The sequence below is a fragment of the Trichoplusia ni genome, chromosome 15, assembly GCF_003590095.1.
Source record: "Trichoplusia ni isolate ovarian cell line Hi5 chromosome 15, tn1, whole genome shotgun sequence".
Taxonomy (NCBI): Eukaryota; Metazoa; Arthropoda; class Insecta; order Lepidoptera; family Noctuidae; genus Trichoplusia; species Trichoplusia ni.
The window spans coordinates 5,647,320-5,665,723 of NC_039492.1; the positions used below are offsets into that span (position 1 = coordinate 5,647,320).

The window sequence follows — 18,404 nt, forward strand, 5'->3', positions numbered from 1 at the left end:
GCCCCTTGTAATGCCATTCAGAAGGCATTTTTTTCACCTTGGTATGTTTTATGTTGATTTGAAAATCACGTATTCGAGGGCAGGTAGTCTTCATGATATTTACATGTAGTTTAAAGTCCAAAATAGAGCTGGGTGTAATTCGTGACATCGCTCTAGATTTACGCGGATCTACATGAAGTCCGTGCAGTCGGGATGGTTTTATGTCCGTAGCAAATGTATGCACATGTGAATACCTTCTTATATTGCTTTTATTACTGAAGGAAGATAATATTGGTACTATTCTCAACAAATAGGGTCATAATGTGTTTTCGAGTCGCTCTACATACGAGAATATCGATGAAAACAACGTTTGAAATAACTTTTATATCTTTATGTATTTGCTACTCGTATTAATCGAAATATTTTACCACGTACCTATATTAGGTCAAGTAAAATTTTTAGATTAGAAAATGTCTTCTAATAAATTCACCGCAAATTACGTGTATTTCAGGACTCTATTGAAAGAAAGTTACATAACGGTCGGTATCGGTTACATATTACTAATTTGGCACGCATCGTTTCAGAGGTCATCAAAATGCAAATTGTTATATCTTTATTAGTTCCGTTCTGTATAAAATCGATATCATTATCAGGATTCTCAGACAGTTATAAACGTTGCTGGCAAAGTAAGAAGAAAAGATTAATTAAATTATCGAAATTCAATAACGTATACAGATTCACAATCAATCAATGTTCTGTAAATGTTCGTCCCTTGTTTACACTTACAGCTTTAGCGATAAATTTCACGGAATGATTAAAACATTTTTCTCTACAAAGGAATTTTGTTCTGTATTCTCGTCCTTTTTATTTAAATTGTAATGATGGGCAATATAAAAAGGTTGAGAATGACAGACATATTTTGAACCGATAGGCAAATGGTACTTTGCCTTCCATTTTGGAGGAAATTATAATTTGCTTTTCATTTTTGTTTAGTAGGAAAGTCTGCTCCTAATACTTTATAGATCAGGTGTCGATGTGTTTTGTTTTCTAGCCGTAAACCGCGATACATTGCCAATACTTTTGTCTGCCCGTTTATAAGGATGAAGTCTCCGAGTAAAGCGCTTCATTCATCGAAATAAATCATTTTTGTATGTTTTCGTATAAATAATTATTCGGCGAGGATGAGATGTAAAGTGTAAATCTGTTTGTTGGCAATGTTGGCACGTGTAGTAGGGCGGTACATAGACTCAACGCGTGTTTTTCTATTTTTATCGCTAAGCTTTTTTACTCAATACATATTAGGGGTGTGTAATACATGGTAAAGTAATCTAGCTTGTGTGTTTTCTAGCTAGTAGTGACATGGATGTTAAGAAAATATATGTATGTGTGTATGTAATATGTGACGTAAGAAAGCAGGTTTTTTTTTGTTAATTGTAACAGTAATATTTAGACTATATTGCAATAAAAGGGTAAGATAGTTCACTAGATAAAAGCAGATCGGTTAGAAACAATAAACAAAAATTTTCTATATCTATTGAAAAATCCATAAGTCCATTGTAGAAAATTTGAAAACTGCTAAAAAATATAGCATTTACCTTTTGTGTAGTATTCAAAAGTATTTTTGTTTAGTGCTTATATTTACCCTGGAGGGAAAACGTCATCGCAGTAAGTTCATAAAGTAATTGAGTTAAGAAATTCTATTATTATAATGCTTGTATTGCGTCGTGTCTAGGGTAGTTGCGCTCGATGTAGGTAGATAGGTACAAAGATTCAGTTCGCTGTAGGTTGCGCGGTATCGACCGCCGCTATGTAAACAGTGTCAACGTGAAACGCAATGGAATGAGAAACGAGTATTTGATTCTTTTAAATTAGATTGCAGAGATTGTAAGCGTTCATTCCTTAGAAATGATTCTGTTGGATTTGTTTAGGTGTTAGTTATACAAAGTATATTGCAAGATTTTTATTTCTACGTAAAACGCCTGTATTAGCAAATTGTTGGTCATAAACATTTATATGTATATTGCTGTCGGTTAATCCGCTATTACATAAATCATCTGTTTAAAGCAATCCTGTTAAGCCCACTCAGGGCAGACATCAACATAAAACACATAAGCTCGTTGACATTTACTTAATTGCTGTAAACCATTCAATTTGCGCATGTAAATTACATTAAGCGTTGATAAAAACAATCGTCCAATAATCGATCCTTAGTTCGTTCGGTTGTAATACCTAAACACGATTGTTTATAAAATAACCTTCAAAACTTTTAAGTTCGATACAATAGTGCGCCATTTTGTTAAGTAGGAATGGCTAATGTGTTGATGTTATGATACGGACGGTACACCTACTATTCAAATGAAATACTCCTAATTATACAGCCACTAATAAGTCCATAAAGCGAAGTTATAGCATAATTATGCTGACACATTAATTGCTAATACTTTACAAGGGTTTCAGCGGTTTTAAACAATAACTTTGGTTGAAAGGCGTTCTTTGCAAAATCTAAAGAATTCTAAATTGTACTACACCTACCTGCCTAATTTATTGTCGTGCGTGCCCGCACACGAGTTGATTTAAAGCTCTAACACACAAGATTTAAAGCTATGTTTGTAAACTTTAAAGAAACCGGACAACGGGCATTGGACCACGCCCGCGACCATGGGCCGGTACCATTGATGCAGAAAACATAGTAGGTCAAACACAATATCTTTTACGAATTCGCAAAATTTCACAATATTGTGCAAGGGTGTTTTTTATACCAATTTCGAATGACTAATGCGCGAGAAATTCCTTTACCTGCCTTACCTGTCAGTTTGATGAACGAGGAAATGTTTTTCGCTTTCATAAATCTTAGAGAAAAAAATATGTTGATATAATTTTTTATCTTATCCTGGGACAAAGTGAAAGTGGAGCTAGCAACTTGCTCTGGACGTTGTAATGAAACATGTGTCGAAGGTTTAAAACGCAATCATGTCATTAACGTCGGTCTGAGAGCGAATTACATGCGTCACAGTCACCGCTCGTTCCTTCTGGCCGGCTCTTATTGATTTTGTACTTTTTATTTCATTGTCGAGTTGTAACTCAATGTAGTGCGCAGTTTTACATAGAAAACATGAGTAATGCTATTTGTACGTAAGATTCCAAGTTTGTATGCAGTCGGGTATCGTGGAATTTATTACATGCCATAAATGTTTGGACTGGATGTCCTCCCAGACACATTAAGGAAAGTTAAAAGTCCTAAACTACACTTTATTTTGTTTGAGTGTGGGAAATCGTGATTTTAATATCTGTGATGTCATCTTTAAGACTTATTCGATCTTCTAGAATGATGTAAGCCATATTTTTGACGGTTATTGTTGCGGTATTATTATTGTTGTTTATTATGTTTACAACTCCAGCTGACGGCTCACAATTTCCAAATACAATTTATTTCCAAATGTTAGTACAGAATTAAATCAATCACGTCAGACGTAATTGTAACAAGATTGCTCCTTTCAATAAATAATAAAGCAAGTATAATAACAATAACCTAATTTCACAATAACCACCTACGCCCTTGGTTCATCGCCTTTGCTATTTCAGACCTTTGACATATTCGTAGGGTTGTCGAATGCTACAAATTATAACTGAAAACGATTTTAAATGTCAACTTGTCGAGTGCATTCGGAATAGGAACGAGGCAGGCCGTCGTGAAACTAAATCCGTAAGCACAACACGATTGCTCTTTAAAAATTACGCTCTACATTAGGAATTCTACCGTATCGTGGGATCATGAGAGATACAAATCTCGTGCACACGGCTACGTATTTTGTGAACTATAATCATTTATTCGTGTGGATAATAAACACAAGCGAACCGCTGAATAAGTCTGATCCGATAGATTTTTCTATTTTCCCGACGTCACAGTATCTGCCGAAGATATTAACGAGGGATATGATTGAGTGTCGACCGATGTCATCTTACTCCCAAAGGATCCCTGTAATAATGTATTATGAAGTTACTATTTTTATCGCGGACACGGAATAGTGTATACTAATGTTGATATATTACACTTATTGCCAGTACAAGTAACACCCAATTGAAGTGAAGTGGAAATAGAATAGACCACAATGTGCTAAATTGATTCGTGATGCATCGGCCCGCCTGGCTGTTATAGATGATAAAGATCAGAATGTACTAAGAACAGCAAGAACTTATAAAACAGCTTGCTCTACGTTTTGACACAGATTCCCTATATAGATTTAATTTATTTGCATATGAATTGGTAGAGTAAGGATGGTTGTTGCTGTTCAAAATTGTATCTGAAAACTAGATTTAGATCGGGTACGTTTGCATATCTGAGTGTGCCATCGTTCTGTAGCCGATACCTCTATAGATACTATAATCGTACAAAGACCGGTGGCAGTTGTCTCAAAATTGATCGCTACAATCAACTGGCTTCGTATTTCAAGTATATCTTTCATCCAGTTGTTTCTTGTAAAGGAACATGCGGCAAAGTTATGTTTCATATTAATATTATGTTTGATGCCACCCGTTTACCACCTGCCATGCCATTTAGCCAGCCTTCGCTACCCGAGTACTTCTTATTAAAGAGTCTATCTCTGAGAATCCCAGTTTTTTATAATATTGGCCCAGACGAAAGTTGTGATTTTATCTTCAATATTATATTTACATAATCAAATTCTGTCTACAGGTATATTTATAGTTTTCATTTATTTCTGAAATCAATACTCGAGATCTTCAGTTTAATTAAATTCTGCTAGCACTCCGTCTCAAAATGTGGTTCTTTGTTAATGGTTTGTCAATAAAATTTCTTCTTAAAACGAGAAAATTCTTTGGATTTTTATGATTTTAACGTAAATGCTAATTTTCTTATTATGGTTATAAAGTAATAGTAAATACGGGCGGGCGTCACAGCTCTCGTGACGCGCGTCACGCGGCGAGGACGTATTGATTTTAAGTACTTTCATGTATTAAACATGAAAACGTTGCATCTGTGTCCATATCAGAGTTTCTATAACTACTAAATCTATATTTCGACGAACTATTAAGTCGACAGATAGTAAAGATTGCCTGGGGAATATTGGTATCTTTCCTATACGATCTTCTGGGAAATTGAGGATATAATGCGTAAATACATTAGCTGGCATAGAACTTAATTAGGTTTTTTACTGCGCGTAACAACTCATAATGGGATTATATGACATGCGGGACCAACGTCTACGTACGGCGCAGTATCTCGGTGCTTAGAAAACGAGAGAGCCCACTCGTAAAAATATTAAGTTGTATGGGAACGTACTGGCGACTGGGAAAGGTTGGGTTTACTACTTAAACGAGTGGTGAGCCAGCCGCGCCGCGATGCCGCGAACCCCGCACTATTAACGTTTCCAATGCTTTTAATAATTCAAACGATCGAACCTGTCTGCGGGTCAGTCTATTAATACCAATGCTACACAAATATTATATTGATCATTCTTTATACGTGCAACTGAATACGTGTTCGTAGTGTCGGCGAGTCCACATTCAATTAGCTCTGTCTGTTTGTTTGTATCACAGCGAATGATAATGAGCACTTAGCCTGTGCTGGTTCGACACACCCAAATTGTTTTATTTGAGTACACTTAGCAGGTGATATGTCATCATTAGCTGATTGGTGACACGATCGGAGCGTTTGAAGAGTTCATTTCGCGGAATATTAATACACGTTATTTGTTTTCACACGATGTAGAGGATAATATTGTTGCACTTTTTTAACAATGGAATAAATGTTATGCCTCCCTGCAAGACATAAAAACTTCACGTATAAATCCACATTTCACATTTGATTATTTAAATTATATTCAAGCTCCATGCAACTTTTTCTATACACTATTTGAATTGAATTGGTTTCTTTGTAATTTTAGCCTTGATATGTTTACAAGATTTTTTAGATTTATATTGTTTTTCCATCTTATGTGAATCGAAATGTCTGACTTGAAACGTGTTATGTTGTAAATTTTAACATTAAAAAAACTAATATCAATTCTATAAATAAGGTATGCTAATGATGGACAGCTGTGTTACCGGTACATCATGAGCTGTCAAGCTTGGTGACGTCCTACCTCTTTTTTTGGAAAGACACAATTATCTCTACGGGGAATCACGGATTGAACAAGATGATGGACTTTATAAATATTCGGATAATTCTGTTTCAGTTGTGAAGGATGCAAAGGTTTCTTCAAACGGACGGTGAGGAAAGACCTGACGTACGCGTGTCGTGAGGAGAGGAACTGTATAATAGACAAACGGCAGAGGAACCGATGCCAGTACTGCCGCTACCAGAAGTGCCTCGCGTGCGGGATGAAGCGCGAGGCGGTGCAGGAGGAGCGCCAGCGCGCCGCGCGCGGCACGGAGGACGCGCATCCCAGCAGCTCCGTGCAGGTACAGGTAACTAGCGAGCGACCATCCATCTCTTATTATAGCTTTAAGCATACTAAAATACATTAAATTAAAAAAAAAATCATAGGTTATTAGAAATTGCTATTGCCCTATTCCTAGAATTAAAACTGTACTGGTCTCAAACAAGACCTATAAAACCACTATCACATTTCAAAAAACGCAACCTAAAAGATATAACATCTCACATTACATACAGAACACAACTAAAAATAAATATACACATAATTCTAACGTCATACTTGTTTTTTGCCGACTGAATGGTGCTTACTTGTATCCGTCTGAGGTTTTCTTTGTGTCTCAAATGTCAAACGAAACCGAATTCGATGTGTGGAGCCGTTGACGTGCGATTATGTTGCAGCTGACACGCTTGTACGTGTGAAATACAATGTCAACTTTGTCTATATCTAAAATGTTCGGAATGCAATAAATGCTTTTAGTGTATTACCGACTTATCGAGTGATGTTTGCAAGACGCGCCATCCTTAATTAACCCTCGCAGGTCCCCCTGACGCTCGCGACTCGCGAGTGCCCTTTATCCGCGCTAACATAATTAGAGTGAGCATAAAACAGATATTACATTCGAATTGAATGTGTACTAATGATTCTCGAAATGATAAACCATTTTGTTTTCGTCTCGATTCCCGAGTTGTATTTAATGAAAAGTTACTGCGTTCAGCGTTAACACGCACGCGTAAATGTCATTATAACTTCGGTAGCGAACTGATTTTAATAGCGTAAAGTATGTAACAAGGTTTTATGTCTCCCCGGACTGGGAGTAAATTTATACAAACTCGTTATGTTCCAATTGAGAATAAAATGCGCACGTAAATGTTAAATGTATGTTGTACTAACATAAAAATTGTCGTAAATTATTTATGTTTCAAAACAACACTAAACGTGGAATTTTATGATTGCAACTAAAGATACATCGCTTGGGTATGTTCTTTTCCTTGCGTAGGTTTAGTAAAAACATAAATAGTGAATTTAAGAAATGGCTAGATGTAGACATAACCATGTTTAAACATATTTCAATAATTGCAAGAGAAATAACAATGGTTTTTACAGCTGATGATTAGCAATCATACTCCTCATTTGTGGTATCAATTAGTAAGTCGGGAATTTATCAGTAATTCCCTTTTACTATGAAGTGGTAAAATAATAGTGTTGTATCAATTAAAATTTCCCGGATTACACTGAGCCAGGAAACATGGGTAGGGTGTCTACAAAGGATCGCTCTTGGCGATAAGGTTTTTTAATCGCATTCCGCAGTAAGGAATTTAATCCATGTGTTGCGAGGGTTTTGCAAACGTTCAAATCTCGTGTGCAAAGACCCACAACTCAGGACAAGACTTCGTTTATCTCATTAACGCTTGTCATACTCGAGGATCGAACCCGTGCCACGTCGCGTACAGTGTGTTTGGTAACCTCAACCACTCGTCCATCTGTGCATCCCTGAACTATTTACGTTAGTCAAATCCTCCATAGACGTTGTATGAAATAAAGAATATTCTATCTATGTATCTATCGGTACTGATGCGCCGCGACGCAACAGATTTCTTTGTTCATAGCTTGTATCGATCTGTTGAGTTTCACTCGCGAACTGTTGCCATTCGGATCATATCGGATGGAGTTATTAAGCGACATGTTTTCACGAGCATTCAACGAAATAAAGATTAAAATAAGAGAGCTGCTAATAGATATCGTTTTCTATTCTTATATACCTAGACTAACTGCAGGAAAAGGCAGAAATGTCAAGTAGGAAGTGAAAGAGACAGAGAAAGATGGAAATCGCTTTACCGACAGTTGCACAGCACTTTGATTGATTGATTTTTACATAAATGAATATGCACCTCATCATAAGTTTCAAGTGGAAATTTCTCAACGAAACCAGTCTGATTATAATTTGTTAATATCATAATTACTGCATCTAATCAAGCGATTATCTGGTACAAAGAAGTATTATAAAATACTAGCTGTTGCCCGCGACTTCGTCCCCGTGGGTAGAAGATATAAGCTATGATTTATACCTGCCCTGATTTTTTCACATTTTATATTGTATCTTCGCTTCTATTAGTCGCAGCATGATGGTTTATAGCCTAAAGCCTTCCTCGATTAATGGTCTGTTCAACACAAAAATAATTTTTCTATTTGGACCAGTAGTTCCTGAGATTAGCGCGTTCAAACAAACAAACAAACTCTTCAGCTTTATATATTAGTATATAGATTGATCATGAACTCGATAAGAAAGTAGTTATTGAGGTAATCAACTGTTTCAATGATATAAATGAACAATAACTTGCTATAACCACACCTTTTACGGGCTCATAAATACTCATTCTTCTAGTTATTGACTTGCAAAGGTCACAAGATGTAGGAAAGAAAGCTAATGTTGTAATTTCTCTTTCATTCATATTGCAATTAGCTGAACACGAAATGTGGCTGGTATAATGCCACGTTTGGTAAAAAGTGTTCAATAGTGGTTAACCAATGTAAAAGATCATTAAAGATTACCAAATCAAATATGCCACTGAAATATATGGGTCTTTTAGTTATTTAATTAGTGTTTACAAGAAAGAAACACAAACATTGTTTAACCTTAATACTTAAATCAATGGAATAAAGTTCTAAAAACTTTTCGTAATGCTCCAAATCAATCTGCTTCACTATCACGATTCACAAGACAGGTCTGTATAAAGTTAGGACACATGTGTTTGTATATGTAAGACTTAAAGTAATTTTAAAAATTTACACATAACCTAAAAAATTATGAAGCGTTTTCAGCGTCTGTATTAGCCCTAAGTATGATGTGGAGTTTGCCAGCGTCACTTAACTCAAACATGTTGTATTAACCTTAATGACCTAACAATAATTAATATTATCGGACCTTTGAACGAATATAGTTTATTAATACTCGTTTTAATATGAACTCCCTAATAAACATGTTCATGATGAAGATTGATTAGGAATTTTGAGTCGGTTGTTTTTAATAAAAGTTATAATTGATCGATTAGCCAATCCAGTGTACGGAGAGCCGACTGGTAGAGGTAACCACGCTAAACCAACTGAGCGCGACATATTTCGAGTTCGATCACCGCGTAGTACAAGCATTGGTGTGATCCATGAATGCTTGCTGAGTCTTTGTGCGTCTGACTTAAATGTTTGTGAAACCCCTCGTGACACAAAGAATACACCTTAGGGCAAGAATGGTTTTCCCTCGGTTTTAAAGCTTAATTTTATTCAAACCAACCTAGAGACTAACCTGTAATACTTGGCTATTTCTAGAGGTTAAAGAGGATCTAAGCAATAGGGTTTAATAAGAAAATTATACCTTACGTGCAACTAATCTTCTTAATGTTCCTAAAGCACTTGTAATAGCTTCGGTAGAAGGAAAACGGTTATCACCAGATTTTATCGTGATTGCTTAATTTTGACTTCCCGACGTTTGGACCCCTTTGCCAATCAAGATACAATCCGTTTAATAATAGATCCCAAGAGACCCATGTTATGTCACCGTTAGCTTCCTGTCTTAGCAGACTCAGATGAATTCAACCTTTCGTGTGAAGTGACTTCTTCTCTGATCTCGAATATCGGTTTTGCTGCGTAACATTGTATGACGTAGTAAACATCCGGAAGATCTCATGTCTGGGAAAAGTACTCTCCTTGTTCCAAACCTTGCAGTCTTTTCCGATTTTTGACCACGTGCTCACCACATATCGGCAAAATTCATAGTCCAATTCCATTATAAATTAATGAGGGTATATTCTCCATTCAACAGGAGTTATCAATCGAACGGCTGTTGGAGATGGAGTCCCTGGTGGCTGACCCCAGTGAGGAGTTCCAGTTCCTGCGCGTGGGCCCCGACAGCAACGTCCCGCCTAAGTTCCGCGCGCCAGTCTCCAGCCTCTGTCAAATAGGTAATTAACACTTAATAATGGTAATAGGAAAAACATTAATTTGGTCTGTTTTTCTGTGTCACTGCGTATTACACTGGCTAAGTACTAGACTGAGTGAGAAGCAGTTGTGTGTCTGTGTTGATCAGCATTCCGCTTAGGAATCTTAGTTAGTGGCTTAAATCTGGCACCTGCAAATCACCTAGGATTTACATAATGTTTTTGTTTCTGAAAACCAAGAATCGTAAAATGAAGAAAAATACCTTTGTTAAGGTTACTCAGGTTGCGGTTTGAAAGAGATTTGGGAGAAAGCTGGCGGAAAATAAGGAGCTTTACTTGTGTATGATACGTTTTATTATTTGCTCATATTTTTATTCTACTTCTTATCATACGCTTTGACAAACACAGTTGATTCATCTAAAGATTCATGAGCAATAAATTATAAAAAGAAGTTTAATAAATCTCTAACTGAATATAAAATATAAAATATTACATCACAACTCAATAATACTCGATTATATTGCTATTAAGAAATGACCTTATTGAACTAAGCATCAGTGTTTGATTGGTCGTTAATAAGGCAATAATACTTAATGTAAATGTCGTGTGATTCCCGGGACCTACCAAGACGTCTTATAGTGATATTAATGCAGGTGTGGAAGGGAGATGCCGCTTTACACCGTGAATTGAAGTCCCGCTTGCACAGTCATTATAATATTACTTTAATACCTGTTAGTAGACTCTTAGGTCACTGTTTAATACTAGCCTTTCTAAACAATAATAGTTTGTCAATAGGCTATAAGTCGTCATGTCTTCAGCTTTCGCAATTCAGGATCGTAAAATGGCAATAGAAAGGAACAATAATGACATGTTAATCTGTGTACCAGTAAGCCTATTTTAAAGCGGAATCGCCCGACTAGTTTCGGGCCCAACCGGAGTCCTTTATCACGAAACAAACCCTTTGACATGAATCGTCTATCCATACATATCTAAATGATTTAGAACGGTTAACTTACCTGTATTTATCGAGATCGCCCGACTAGTCGCAGATCTTACCGGCTTCCTTAAAAGCAATTCGAACCCTGCGACTCGCGATTTTTGAGTCTGGTTGGGTCAGAGACAAGATAGCGACTATCACGATGAATAAATACCCTTAGGTAAATTATAAATTGCAAATAAATAAAACACTAGTTATAAATAATACCTCTTATATTTTTATTGGAAATGCCCAATTTCCTATTTTTAGTTCAGTGTACATTTCTTAGAAATAATAATGGAATCTGTGATTCTTTAATTTATTAATTAACTTCGCGGTTGGCCTTGTCTGGCGGGTATTATTTTGGTATGCAACATGATAATGCATATTCAAATTCAATGATATTAATGAAAATGCTACCTATCGAAATATTACAACAACAAAAAAATAGTATGACGGCTAAAAAATAAAGGACTATGGCAATTTATCGCATTTAGATTTTATCAACAAATGCAGAAAGATTGTTCAATAGCGCTTTGCATTAGTATCAAAATATATCACCTAAATAATTGACAAAACAGTATAAAAGAAGTTTCTTATAAAACAGGTCTTATTATATTCTCGTATCATATGAAAATTTCAAAGAATGAAACTGACTATCTATACGAAATTATTGATGTATACGCGAACGGAGATTAAAACGCACAAATAAAAATTCCACGCAACATAAGAACGCTGGTATGTTAGTATGTATTTATGTACATAAATACACATTATTACAATGGCATACATAATTTCAAACTGGTTTAAAATGGCGTCAGAATTGGTATCTACAAAATATAAAAATTTACTTGAATTATACGACATTTTTGTGCCTGCATTCTATGTGGCCGTACCTACGTGAGAACTTATTTGTGAAATTATTTGGGTCGTTGCAAGAATATTTGCTAACCTACAACATATAGCTTTAAGCTTTTATAGCTTAAGGTAATCGAGCAAAAATTATTGACACGTATTAAAAAATTTATTCGAGTTATAAAATATATTTTCTAGTTGCTCGTGTATTTCTAGTTGTACTTACCTATGTACTTATCTTTGTTTCTTTCCAAGAGTTAAGACTATGAATGACGTATGTAGAAGCAAATTAGTAATTAATTTGCAACGTATCCTTGTCGAATTGTTTTCGCAAAAAACTGAGGACGACGTCAATATAAAATAGATTGTTATTCAAGTTTTTTGGAACATAAATGTTGAGATGGAATAAATGATTTGCGCTGCTTTAGCGTCTTGTTTTACGTTTAACGCCTCTTGTACACGAGGCAACGAAAATATCCGATACACATCGAGTTTAGTTGCTAAAGTCACGATATAATCTTATAGACTGTAGACTTGGTTTGGAGGTTGGACCCTAAAGACTTCGAGAATCTGAGCATTGCTTCTCCTCTCGTATGAACGGCCTAAGATGTATTGCAAAACGCATGTGGCGATGGTTACCAATTACTATACACTTACATATCTTTACAATCGTTGTTTTATATGTGTTTGCTTTTTGTGAGTGCTGTTAATACGGCTTTACTTGGAATTTCCGCTTACTCTACATGTAGGGCTGCCAGCCGTTTGGATTGATCGTCGCCTTATAAATTAAATTGTATTTCTCACAAATGCTATATTTTGTATGTAGTTTATTGAACGTTTGAATATATACTTAATTAGATTAGAAAATATGTTGAGGCTTTAATGCTCGCTAGACATATTTAATATCTTTATTTTCCGATAGCGCCCTGTGAAGGTATAACCCTTTTAATACATTCAGTCAATAAGATCAATGAATTCCTGTAAAAAATACAGGCTTTACCAAGAAATGTTTTCCTCAATCGACGCAGATCAATACACAACATCAAGGGCATATCCTTATCCTTATAATTTCCTTTTGATGTGTACCTATCGTAACTTTATTACCGACACATTATGTACGCCCATACAATGTGACATGCCAACAATACTGCCAACATATTAGGTATTGTTAAAAGTACTCCTTGTTACAAAGATAAAGTTATTTGTTTTAATCTATGTTATGACTGTGTGCTTTCTCCTATCACTTTTTACCAAGTGGCCCCACCTTATCTGAGAATTAAATTGTTTATATTTTAAAATGATAACGTATCGAAAATGGAGCATCATGGCGACAGTAATTCGACTGCAATCATTATTAATTATATTTGACATGAATATAAAATAAAATACCTACCTATTTAGGCTGATGGATTACAAATATTACGCACCTTAGGGTTCAGATTTTTTTTTTATATAACTCAGATATTTTGGAAGGGATGGGTGTTTTATTCGCTCCCCCCATAGGTCCGCACATAATTCTTTGTCAGCCTGTATTGTAGGTACATACTTCTCAGACTTGTTTCACTGGAAACCCTTTTCCTTATGTCTACGTCCATACCTATAATTTGCGTGGGTGCAGATCGATTTACTTGTTTTGATATTAATGTATATAAAATTGTTCGCAAGTTCGTCTTATACGAACATAATTGGGGTTTACTCGGAACGTGCTTATTCGCAATCAAGATATTTGTCCCAAATGTATTTTTGTATACAGAAGCCGACACGAAAATAACTTTCTTATTAAATAAATATTTGTAAGGAAATGTGATTTATTGGCTGCTGGGAGTTTTATCGAGTTGGAAACCTAGATATATGTAGGTATAACAATGATGTATGTCGATTGTCGGCATCAGTCAATGTCATCGGAAATGTGATAAAAGTTGATGTGTCGGGGAGAGTGGATCCCTATATTATAATATACACTTACTAAGTTTTTAGGCGTAGGCAGTACTTTTACATACAGGCTATTAGCAAAAAAATAAATAATACCCGTAACTTAACAGTTTCTCCCCCCCAAATTATAATGGCTCGACCGATTTTTATAAACATGTATAACTGCACATAATTTCATCATGTTAGTTACCGTACTCCTCCGAAACGGCTTAACCGATTTTTACCAAATTTTATATGCGTATTCAATTGGTCTGAGAATCGACTAACATCTATTTTTCATACCCCTAAGTGTTAAGGGTTGCTCACACTAAAAAAATATATTGTATTTTTTGGACGAAAATTTTTGCTTTTATATTATAATGTGGCATTGAAAAATACATACAGATAGATATATTTTATTAGGCAAAGCATGGTTTGCTGGGTCAGCTAGTAACAATATAAACTAAATTGAAAAAACTCAGTATGTTGGGGAGCTTATGATTCCACAGACACTAACAGACAGACATGTCAAACCTATAACACCTCTCTTTTTGCGTCGGGGTTTCCAGTTTTGGGATATTAAATCATATAAAGCGGTTTATATTACTCTCTGTTTTTCAGTTTGAAATTTATCAATGTTTCATAATTTCAAATTTCACATTATGAAGCAACATGTTCTCATCCAATGTAATCGAGTCTAAGTATAAAAACATGCCTGTAAATGTAGCTGTAACACAAACAATGCTTAACATTAATAACATTGATGAGTGTTCGCGACTTCATTAATAAATTGAATATTAATCACGGCTTATTAGCATGCCTGCTTGTTTTACTTGCAAGTACGGCATAAACATGATGTATAGATATGCTTGTTAAATGTGTACCAGTGTGTGTGTGATGAGGGGATTATGTAGGATCATGTCTATAATCATTGATAGCGTAGGATGAAGTTTTGTTTTTGTATATTTTGATAAGACGTAATTTGAAGGGTGTCTCAAATTTTACATTGAAGAGTTGAAAGGAGAGAAGAAAAAATAAGCCTCGATAATGCGTTAAAGCGTCAGTTAGATGGTAAAAATATATGTGTTAATTTCATGACATGATCTTTATTGTTGGAGTTTTAACCTCTACAGTTACAATAATTAAAATAAAATAAAAAGACATTTATTGTTACTAAAATTGCAATATAACAAAAAATGCTATACTAGTGTAACTTAAATATAGTTAGTGCTTAAATTAGTAAAAAATGAGATTGCTCAGCTAATGCTGTGCCATGACGAGCCTCAGGTGTAAAGTGGCCGGAGTTGTATGACATTATTACAGATGATGGTTGTTTGAAATTGACTGAAGATGAAGAACTTTTCATCCAAAGTTTTCCGTGTTCTAGGCAACAAACAGATAGCGGCGCTGGTGGTGTGGGCTCGCGACATCCCCCACTTCAGCCAACTGGAGCTCGAGGATCAGGTGCTGCTCATCAAGGGATCCTGGAACGAACTCCTCCTCTTCGCCATCGCATGGCGGTCTATGGAAGTTAGTATTGGCACTTTAACGTCATATTATATTTATGAAGTTTCTTGCAGGTTTCTCTACTTAGGTGAAGTGGACTACTTTGGAACTGCGCATATACTTAGTGTTTTTAGTTTGCATTTTTTTTCTGCATTTTTGGTTATATATTTTTGGTCTTTTATTTATTTCTGTACTGAAAATAGTTTTATTGTTTTTGTTTGGTATACTTTAGTATATTAAAAATATGGAGTGCAAGGATACATTATTTACAAGTGGCTCAGAGAGCTATATCTTCAACATTGCTATGTAAACAGGTGGAAGTATGGAAAGCACATATATTTTCAACCAGCCAATAGTAGGCAAGGTTCTGAATCGTGATGCATTGATTGACGATGTATCCGGGCAACAGACTGACCCATACTTAATTCCATTTGAAACTTAACAATTTATTCTAATCCATTTATATTACATATTTCAGTACCTAACAGAAGAACGCGACAACGTCGACGGCACCGGCAACAGGACATCATCACCGCCACAGCTCATGTGCCTCATGCCCGGTAACTACTTATATTTATAAATATACTAACAGCCGACAAGACTTGCCTTCAAGCAAGACTGACACTTAGCTAACTGACCCTTTGTTAAAATTCGTCTTTTAATACCGCTTGAGAGTGATAGAGGCATCGTGACACCTAAGGGCAACATCTTGAATAAGGCAGTATAGCTATTTACCGTCGTACTAAGGAATAACGTATGACAAATACAAATTATTTTGAAGGTTCAGGTACAATATTCAGCTGAACCTCATTTCTTGGTTAAGGGTCGCCAAATTTACTGATTATGAACTCGAGAAGATCTCCAAGAATTAACAAGTCATTCAAACTTATCGAATCATCTCTTCTTTATATACAACACTCTTATAAGAGGATAATCACTACGTTACAAAAATACTAAACCTAGATCTTCATAAAGGTAAACGCGATATACAAAAATCGATCTTAGTTCTTTGAAATAAAGTCAAAAGAATAACTTTACTAAGATTTTATTTCTTCTGTATATGGGAAGAGTCCTTGGCCTATACAATTCGGTATCATAAGTAGGTACTTAAATGTTAACCTATTGAAATACCAATGTTCAGTGGTCAAGTACCGATTAGGAGCCACGCACCCTCGGTCACGGCATCCGCGACTTACCAAAACTTCTCTTATCTATATTTATAAAGGTCATCGACTTACACCAATCTATGCATAATTAAATCTATACCAGACATATGTTACTTAAATACCATTAGTAGTAGACAAGTAGTTGATATCCGTGATGCCGATAGAAGGTTATAAATCAATATAAATATTACCCATTTATTATATTTTTTGTTTTCGTGTGTTGACAAATTATGTATGGTAATTTATGGAGGTTTGAAGTAAACTGTTTTTTGGTGTTGATTGATATTTGTATTGAGTTGGTTGTGTAAGCATTGCTTTTTAGTGTTCGGTATTCAAGGGATAAAACGGACGCCTATTGCTAAGGCGGTGGTATCCAGATGATATCTCATGACGCGAAAGCAAGAAAATTGTTATTTTCGAAGATGATGTCGCTACCACAACAAAAATTTAAATCTTTATTAAGAAACAGTTTTTTTGGTCTATAATGTGATGTTGCAAAAAAAAAACAATTTTATGTTTAGAAGATATAAATGTAGTAAAATCCGACAAAGATTGACGTATCAATAAAAAAAGAGAGAAATAGAAGAAAGGTAAAGAGGCCTTTACTTTGATCACAACGTAATTAAATTATAAACTTTTATATTATCTTGTTATTGCAGGCATGACGCTTCACCGCAACTCCGCGCTGCAGGCGGGTGTGGGTCAGATCTTCGACCGCGTGCTGTCCGAGCTCTCGCTGAAGATGCGCACGCTGCGCATGGACCAGGCCGAGTACGTCGCGCTCAAGGCTATCATACTACTCAACCCCGGTATGTACACTGCACTGTTCATCAGTCATCATCATCATCATCAGGTCATATTTGCCCACTGCTGGACATAGGCAACGTACACTATAATGTTCATAATCATCATCATCATTAGCCCATATTCGTCCACTGCTGGACATAGGCCTCCCCAATAGCACGCCATCTATCTTCGTCTGCTCGACTGTACCGTTCCATCTTTAAATATATAGGTGTGTATGCTTCTCCTCAACGGCTAGACGGATTTTTCTGCAAGCATTTGTGGTAATCGATGGCTTAGATTCTCTTATCAGCCCGGTAGAACAAAGTTTACCACATTAGTTATTAGTTTCATATAACTTGTCCCAAATCTTGGCGAAAAGAGATGGCAAGATTGCAGTGATTGTAAGACAAGATTGTCAGGATATTTTATCTGAAAATTTCCTAAAAAGATACCACATGCTTAACGATTCCCATATATAGAGTGTATTGCTATCAACAAGAAACCTTTTGACACAACCTAACAATTGCTCTCGTTTATTTCCAGATGTAAAAGGACTGAAAAACCGACAAGAAGTGGATGTTTTACGAGAAAAGGTAATTTGCATGCGCTGTTTCGCGAGTCGCACGTGACCAAATATACATTTGAAAACAATTTAAACTTGCAGCGACATGTCGTGACGGACGCCCGCTGTAATTATATTACAATGGATTGGCATTTGTCATTACATTCATTTGACCTTTTTTGCATTTGAAAGCGATGAACATCAAATCATATATTTGCCTTTGTAATTAGTGTTGAGTTGTGAACACGTTTACATGTGTCATAAAAACCTTCGGTTTCTTTCGCTACCTACGGTTTTATCTTGAGATATCGATTTAATCTTGATTTTTATGGTAAT

The 18,404-nt window shown here is 35.7% G+C and overlaps 1 protein-coding gene across 5 annotated transcripts in view; it reads left to right on the plus strand.

The window, feature by feature from the left end:
• Nucleotides 1–18,404, plus strand: part of LOC113501062 (protein ultraspiracle homolog) — a 40,726-nt gene that overhangs the window by 20,158 nt on the left and 2,164 nt on the right. For 4 of the 5 annotated variants that reach the window (XM_026882057.1, XM_026882053.1, XM_026882055.1 and 1 more), the window contains 6 exons: nucleotides 6,174–6,405; nucleotides 10,192–10,330; nucleotides 15,436–15,578; nucleotides 16,033–16,114; nucleotides 17,380–17,529; nucleotides 18,050–18,099. In XM_026882057.1, the coding sequence (XP_026737858.1) occupies nucleotides 6,174–6,405; nucleotides 10,192–10,330; nucleotides 15,436–15,578; nucleotides 16,033–16,114; nucleotides 17,380–17,529; nucleotides 18,050–18,099 (796 nt within the window). The remainder of the gene's footprint in view (nucleotides 1–6,173; nucleotides 6,406–10,191; nucleotides 10,331–15,435; nucleotides 15,579–16,032; nucleotides 16,115–17,379; nucleotides 17,530–18,049; nucleotides 18,100–18,404) is intronic. The other variant, XM_026882056.1, reaches the window with a different exon arrangement.